The sequence below is a fragment of the Benincasa hispida genome, chromosome 5, assembly GCF_009727055.1.
Source record: "Benincasa hispida cultivar B227 chromosome 5, ASM972705v1, whole genome shotgun sequence".
NCBI classification, from domain to species: domain Eukaryota; kingdom Viridiplantae; phylum Streptophyta; class Magnoliopsida; order Cucurbitales; family Cucurbitaceae; genus Benincasa; species Benincasa hispida.
The window spans coordinates 14,114,155-14,122,592 of NC_052353.1; the positions used below are offsets into that span (position 1 = coordinate 14,114,155).

An 8,438-nucleotide genomic window follows, 5' to 3' on the forward strand; every position below is an offset into this window, starting at 1 on the left:
TGCGAGGGCAACAGACCCTAAACAAACATGACCATTACACATTGAGTTTGTTAGGGGGAGGCATATTTTTAAGAGGATAAGATAGAGATTTTTAAAGTTTGTAAGTGTAGGTGGCAGATTTTTGGGAAATCGACTCCTGACTTTGCTTAGAAATAAATAATGATTTTTTTTAACAATAATATAAAACTAATTTTATCAAACACTTCAAACGGTTAGAATTGTGTCTAAAAAGGGTCAAAATCACTTGCATCCTTCAAAATTAATCCCAAACGGCCCCACGTCTTAATAGTTATAAACTTATAAAGTCTTAATAGTTATAAACTTATAATTCGAAGTGAAAATAATAGAATCAATAAAATTTTAATGACTTGGTAAAAAAACATAATAATAAAAAATAAAATTTTAATGACATAGAATTAAGGAATAAAATATAGGTCAAGCATGTTCATATGTCCATAGGTTCATCAATATTAAAAATTAATCGAAAATTTTTATCTTTTATAAATATTCATAAAACATAAAAGTATTGTCAATAAATCTCAATAGAAAAATATACACTAGTAAAATTGAAATATCCACCCAAACACCATCTTCAAAAGACAAAAGAACCTTGTTCCTCTAGAACAACCTCCTTAACATCAACTGAATCAAGAAAAAGGCTAGAAACACATTGTTCCTCTAGCAACTTCAAGAAAAATTACAGTAAAATGTTGAATCAAACCTTCAATATAAATGCTTGAACTGCAAAAGTTGAAACCAGAGGAAGCCAACTATTCAAAGATGTGAACTAAGGTAAGGATGTGAAAGTTTCTATTGATAAGAACCGATGGTTTCAGCATATTAACCAAGTACAAAAGTGAACTACCAAAAATGAAAAGAACCAAGTAGAAAAGGTTTATAGGCATTCACCTCCAATCTTCTAAAGACGAGACAATGGAATCAGAATGAGGGTTGGAGTTCATGTCTCATAATAACACCTAATCAAACTACTCAAAATATAATTATAATGTCTGTGCAAAATAAAGCTACTTGCTTCTTTCTTTTCTTTACCTTTCTCTTTTTCCTTCTATCTTTTTCTCTCTCTCTTGTGGGGGTGCTGAGCTTGTTGTTAATACAATATTTTGCGTTTTTCCTCGAGAGCCGACGCATTGTCAACTTTAGTTTAATTGGCTAAGCAAGTATTAAGGGTAAACCGCAATAATGATCCTTTGTAGTTTGAAGTGAAAGATGATTGCTAACTTTGCCTCAAATTTGCACTTTCAGACTTACAGGGAATGAGGGAATGTTTCAGTTGACTACAACAGCTCAATGTGATGAGTGATAGCATCTGGGCATGAGGAGGCTTGAAGAAGCTCTAAACGAGTGAAAGGATGTGCAAATTGCAATATGTAATCTTCATCTGAAGTAAATATTGGGCAAAGAAGAAATCAGTTCTTCGATCCTTAATATATGCAGTAAGGAGAAATAACTTTACAAATTAGTTCCTTGAAAACCAATTAAACAAAGCTTTTAAGTGGAGAAATGGGTAGGATACAAACTTACTTTCTTTGACTGTTCCATAAAGCCAGCATAACACTTCATCAGCAAAGGCCAGACAGACTCCTCCCTACAAATCAGTTGTCATTATTGGATACAAGGACAAGAACCGAAAGAAGCCCTACTTCTGTTACCAATACAATTCAAATAGCTTAATTCACCAAAAAGAAAACGTTAATATTGTTAAGTTCTTTGAGCTAACAGGTAAGGGTGTGAAAGAAATTTCCAAGAAAGTAAGAACAGAGGTCATTGGAGTCGACTAAATTCATAAAACTCGGAAAGGAAACTTATGTGATTACACATAGATCTGGAGCCAATAGATAACGATATGATTATTTATTTATTAATTGTTTTTATAGAAGTTTCTACTACATTATACAATTAGAGGTAGTCTGTGACTCTGCTTGGAGTTTTCCAAGTTGCTCATGATTTGGTAACATATTGATATTTTGTTCCTTTTTGGATGAATAACTCAACTTTCATTGAAAAGAAAATGAAGGAATATTAGGCCATACAAAAAGAGACGATACAAAAAGGAATTCTGATCCAAACAAGGACTTGGCCATCAAGGTACAAAGAGATGCAATGCAAATTTTTCGCTTGAAACTACAGAAATATTTTGGGCATGTATCGTTGTTATGGCTTTATCTTTGAGAATGATTAAAACCTTTTAGGGCATGTTTGACCTAGGGAGTTGGGAGAATGGACTTTTGTTAACTCTCCTCGTTTGACCAAAAGAGTTCTTAAATCCAGTGTGGGTTGATGACTATGACTTATTAACTTATTAAACGGTAGACTAGGCTCCACTATTAAACAACTCCCCAGACTAAAGAATTCCACTCCTCGTCCCAAACTCCCCTTTACAAACTACATTTACAGTTTATCTCATGTTTGTTCTAAATGAAGGGCTCTTTTCTTTTTTTTCCTTTCTTCTTTTTTTTCCTTTTAACTTTTTTGTAACTTTCTTAGCCCAGGCTAAGGCTTCCTTATCCAGTTAATTTTACCGAAGGTCAACTCCAGAAAAATCACTTACCTGCCAATAGTTTTTCATTTTCACTCTCTGTGTTATGTCCTTGGTTCTCAATCTTTCCGTCCGGACAAGCTGGCCAGCATCATTCCTGCATAAAATGGAAGTGTTTCAAACTAAAATTAGATTACCGAAATCTTACCGCCAACAAGAAACTTCATGCATCAACAAGGCAAAGACATCACTTGGTTCAAAAGAAAAACTGCGGATGCTAATATATTTTGGGTGTGAAAGGAGGAAGATTTAAACAGTACACGACGTTAGTTTTATATATTTTTAAACACTTGCTTGAACAATTAACAATTCCCTGAAAGGAAACAAACTCAGTGGAGGCACAGTCGGCTACTTAATTTTTTTTTAAAAAAAAAAAAAAGAAAAAAGAAAAAAGAAAAGGGAAAAAAACTCTATTCTGGAGTATGAAGGTCTTGGACTAAAAAATTTAAGCCTGTATAGTAAGGCCCTATTATGGCCATTTCCTCAAATGGATGAAGTCCCAAGAAATCACAAAAATATTAGGCATCATGGCCATCAATCACCAAGCTAAGACCAATACTAGAAGCTCGTAATATGACAATTCATTCCCTGTCTAGCATGAGAAAAATGAAGGAAATGAAACTCACGAATACGGATATGACACGCTATTTCCTTTAAATCTAGGGAAAAGACATGACAAAAAGACACATTTATTAAAAGTATACATTTTTTAAAATATATTAATATCATAAGGGAATTCATAGTCGATGAGTTTATAGATGCTTAAAAAATTAGTTTCATGCATTTTATTCTCAAAATTTTTTTATTTTTGCCATAGATATGTTTATTTAGTATACTTAACAAGTATTTGATGTAGATCTAATAAATGTTGGACTGACTTTGAATTTGCACAATTAGTGTCTAAAACATCTATTGCACTATCACGTACTATCACGTATCCGATACGTGTCCAACAAGTGTGGAGTATTAAAGTGTCCCACATATGTTAGACACGCACACACTAGCCAAATTAAAGTGTCCGTACTTCTTAGGAAGCAAAAAATTCCATCAAATGTCCATAGGTACACCTCCTGGAAAAGAATCACTCATCCTGTGGGCTTGACTTTTTATTAACAAATAACTTCAATCCACTGAAAAAAGAGGCCGGCTAGATGAATAAATTACCTGAACCCAATAACGATATACGGTACACCAGCTAAGAATGATTGTATCTGCAATAAATAATGCAGCCAAGTCAATGCCGGAGCTTAGACAAAAGGCTACACACTTCTAACAGTAAAAGGGAAGCAACTGAATGAATCCAAAGACAAAGGTTCAGAAATTTCAAACTAGCAACAGCAAAAAAAGAATCGGAAACTAGATTAGTTCCTAAACTAAAAGGGGATGGGGGAGAATCACTTAATGGAAAAATAACACACCACACAAAATAACAAAGGACGATAACAAGAAAGATGCCAATACAAAACTTTGTTCTTTTCAAACTTCATTAGAAATAGATGGTTTCCTGATTAAAAAATACACTTCCTCAGAGAAACTGAAGAACACGCTCCACATAATGGTAGATACTCATGCCTGGCAGTAAATACCAGCCTGTCAAGCTTATTGGTCCCGTCTAACAAAAATAACAGAAATGCCAGTCCATCATATCGCTCATCCCAATCTCCAGCTCCTTTAAAGATTTTGTTAGCTTTTTTTTTCTTCCCATATTGGAGCGAACTAGGTAACATGGGAGATTTAATTCTTCTTCCAAAATCTTAAAAGTGGCATAATCTTTTCATAGATATGATATTAGGGAGCTTAAATTCACGTCTTTAATTAGGACTTCCTCGAGTAGTCCAGTGTTTCCATGCTACAACTACAACGTCAATAACAAAGTATCTAATTGTCAATAACAAAGTATCTAATTGATCCAGAGTCAGACAGGAAGTGCAACTATACCCAAAATTTAAGCAATTTCTCTCTCTCATATCTTTCTTCAGTACGCTGATCCAACTGCAAATAACAAGGAAAAGATACAGGTTATACAAGCAGAGTAAGGTCAGAACACTGTAGATTATAAAAGAAATATCTTAATATAACAATTGTTTCATTAAGGTCAACCTCACGACTTGTCTTTAGTTCAACATAAAACCTCCTTCCCTCATCGGTTGAATCACAGCAATCCATTTCAGCACCCATCAGAATGCGATGAGCACCTAATTTTGTTTTAATCACAGCACAATATTCAGCATTTGCATCTACATGATGGATCCCTTCTCCATCACCTCTTCTTGGATCCTCTGTAGCAAGGCTCTCAAAACAATAACCCCAATAGCACCTATAAGACAAGGGTTACCAAGACACTATAAAAAAAAGTTTGATACAAACAACTACTGATGAAAAGAACCGATCAACTAATGTCACAAGTATCCAAAGACAGAGCACTAACTATCTAAATTCATTAAGTAGTTTCTGTTGCATTAACATTTAGTGAATGCTTTTATTCTTATGTATGATACAGAAACTGGCAAACATTATCAGCAATCAGATTAAATGTTCAATGTTCAGGCCTCTCAGCCCAAACAAGATCATACGGACATCTGCTCATACTAGTTTTCTGAAATCTTATTCTGATACATTTTGTGAAAACACATTAAAGTTCTAGTACCTTCTACGCTCCAATTCACTTTGTGGTCTTTCTGGTAATTTATGCACATCTAGGTATACAACACCATTTCTTTTATGCACACCCATTTCCCATGGCTCATGACGAATGTAAGCAGTAGCCAATATCTGCATCCAAAGCAGCAATCTTAACATGATGACTATACTGATACGGAAGCATTCTAAATCAGTCAGAATATATATCATCGGCAGGACTTCCTTCAGCTATTGTATGAGTGATCCACTAATAAAAAACATAAAAGTTAAAAATATTACATGCCGATTCCAAAAATTCCCTATGCTATTAACATCAGCCATGAGGAGAATATATCCTTAACGAAGCCAAAAGTAAACCGTGAAAATTTCCAAATATTTTATGAGAAGCACAAAAGGAACATTAAAAAATATTATAAAAGGACAAGCCAATAAAAAAAAAATACCTTGTTCAGATTATTACGGAAAGTCTGGAAGCATGAGAGCAAAGTCATCAGTAATTGATTGATAGCGAGACATTAAAGTTAAAATCCAAATCCAGAAGCTATAGACTGGCTCACCACAAAATGAATGTTTTGAAGAGGGATATTTTTGTCCCTAATGCAGCCAAGGAGGTCACCAAAACCCTGAGAACCTAAGTCTGAATAAAAGGGAGAAAAAGTTATAGGATGTCAAAGCAAAGCATTTAAAAGTTATTAATATACATTGACCCTACAAGAATGATGAAGAAAATAATCATTGCGACATTTATACCAGCTTAAAAGTAGCTTCAAAGAAAATTCCAATTGAAATCTTTTGGATAAATGTATACCTTTCTTCTCAATAAAAGTGTCAAAACCTTCGTTCAAATCAGCTCCAATATCTTCAGTAATAAAGCGCTTAAACAGTCTCTAGCATTGGCACATTAACAAGAAAAATGAGCAAAAAGAGAACTGTATACCAGCTCACATATTTATTGACATCACAAAGTCCATGAAAATTTATATGAAAAAAAAATCTCTAATTAGCTTACCAAGCTGCGGTCATCGAAGTAGACATCTCCACCTTCTACACGACTATAGCAAGCAAGCTCACAAGGCTATCAAATAAATTAAGATCAGCATAGAGGCCAGAATGATACATGAACTCTATGAAAGAACAAGAGGATCCATAAATGTTAAGCTTCTCTTGAAGCACGATAGAATGCAAACAGCATTGTAAACCATAATATAATAAAAATGCTAAATATCCAAACTAAAAAGGTCTTTTCACCACCACCCGATAAGGAACATACCAAACAAACACAAGCCACTCAAAGCAACCAGTTTGAGAAAAATACTCTGAATGTATATGTTGTCAATTTGTGTGTATGTAGAGAGAGAAAAACAAGAAACAATATGCATACCTCCTGGAAAGCAATACACTTTCTCGCCAGTGTTTCTTCACTTTTAGTTAGCTTCATGTCTGAGACGAAGCGTTCATCATGACGGCCATTTGAAAACTTTGATCCATAGCCACCAAAGCCATGCCTTTGAGGAAATGGTCCAGGCCGTGGAAGGAGGCCTGATCCTCTATCACTTTGATTCCCCCAGCGACCTCGCCCAAATGTTCCTCTAGCATGGTGGTTATTATTCCTTATTGCAGGTAAGACTGCCATAAAATTAACCAACTGAGAAAATTGTGAATCTCTCCCATCTCCTATTATTGGCTCAATTTCTTTTGTAATAAATTTTATGTTTCCGTTTGATAACCATTTCGTTTGTTTTTTGTTTTTGAGAATTGTGTTTGTTTTCTTCCAACTTCTATTACCATGATTGACATCAGTCCTAACTAAACACTTGAATTCTCAAAAAAATTAAAAAAACAAACTACTTTTGGTTTACAAAACTTAATATTTATTAACACTCCTAAAAAGTAAATAACACAACAACAAAAAAATAATAATAATAATTCGGTGGAAGTAGTGTTTATGAACTTAATTTTTAAGAACTAAAAATTTAAAAAGAAATCAAATAGTTATTGCGCGAAGCCTTCATAATCTAATATTTCGATTTATAATATTTTCTACTTTCATTCCAGTTCAGCAATTAGTTCATTTTAGAACATACTTCGTGCCCACTTGCCCCAAAATTGCGAAACGATTCAGAATTTCAAACCCCTTCAATTAACTCAAACTAAAGACTTCAAAAGAGGAAAATATTCAACATAATAAATCGACAAAGAAAACACTTCAATCATTCCCTCCGATAATTCATACCCAGTCTAGAACAGTGGCACCATATACACCAAATAGGAATGTTCTCATCATGTATAAAAATTGAACAGTATCCCCAACTGAAATTACCTGGAACTGAAAAAGGACTAACAGCAAGTGTCTTACAATAATCCTCGTTGTCAGAACCAAACAGATCTCTATCTTCATACCCATGAGAACCCCTGTATACATTCTGTTGTACTTCGCCGCCATTTTCCTGATCATCATCTTCACCACTACTCGCACTCCCACTACCTCCACTACTGCTATCGCCACCATCGCTAGCATTGGACGACGAGGAATCCGAAGAAGATGAAGAATCCGAAGAGGACGAAGATTGCGAGGAAGAGGCAGGAGCATCACGGTCATGGTCGTTGTCGTTGTTATTATTGTCGTCGTCGTCGTTTCCATACTCTTCGCCGAATATATCTACATCATGCTCGGAGAAATCCATTGAAGGGATGAACTCCGGCAATCTGGGCGGCGAATTGCAATGGCTCCGATCAAATTGTGAGAAGAAAAGAGTTGGAATTTTGATGGAGAGGGAAGAAGAGTGAAGGGGCTCTCAGTGGAATATGACTCGACTCCACAGGTTATTCTTCTTCCGTCAGGTAAGAGTTCTTTTTGGGAATTTGATACGCAACTCGTTTGAATTGACAAGGTGACTCAGTGAGTGGAACCGGTTTGTCACTTGTTTGGACCGTGTGGGAATATTTTGGCCCATGCTGAAGGGCCCATTCCTAATTCCGGCCCAAATAAAAGCAATTGTTCATGTTGGCCCATATGCACCCTAAAAAACGGTTTTTATTTTGGGATTTCTATATGAAAAGGCTTAAAAATAGGTCCATATAACGTTTATGTCTGGAATATTTCAGCAGTGTGAGTTACAAGTCGGAGATGAATGGTGTAAGACGATCCAGCAATGGGACGAGCACGAGACGGCAAGAACGACGATAGCAGACTCGGGGTGGACGAACGAGAATAAACGATTCAGAGCAAATGAACAACGAA

The 8,438-nt window shown here is 35.2% G+C and overlaps 1 protein-coding gene across 1 annotated transcript; it reads right to left on the reverse strand.

Annotated features, from left to right (window-relative positions):
- Nucleotides 1-783: 783 nt before the first annotated feature.
- Nucleotides 784-8,042, reverse strand: LOC120077981 (NAD-capped RNA hydrolase DXO1). Its single transcript, XM_039032129.1, has 13 exons — nt 7,518-8,042; nt 6,579-6,823; nt 6,207-6,272; nt 6,006-6,084; nt 5,755-5,834; nt 5,641-5,664; nt 5,205-5,329; nt 4,658-4,874; nt 4,496-4,549; nt 3,722-3,768; nt 2,570-2,654; nt 1,543-1,606; nt 784-1,399 (listed from the first exon to the last, which is right to left on the reverse strand). Exons 1-13 carry the CDS (start codon nt 7,879-7,881, stop codon nt 1,296-1,298), a joined length of 1,554 nt encoding a protein of 517 aa, XP_038888057.1. The 5' UTR covers nt 7,882-8,042; the 3' UTR covers nt 784-1,295.
- Nucleotides 8,043-8,438: the final 396 nt, after the last annotated feature.

Excerpts from the sequence above, each read along its gene's own strand:
- LOC120077981 (XM_039032129.1), bottom strand. The coding sequence starts at position 7,881 with ATGGATTTCTCCGAGCATGATGTAGATATATTCGGCGAAGAGTATGGA. Across the intron at positions 5,835-6,005 it reads CACTTTTATTGAGAAGAAAG|ACTTAGGTTCTCAGGGTTTT; the intron begins GTATACATTTAT and ends CCTTTTATTCAG. Across the intron at positions 5,330-5,640 it reads TCCGTAATAATCTGAACAAG|ATATTGGCTACTGCTTACAT; the intron begins GTATTTTTTTTT and ends CTTTGGATGCAG.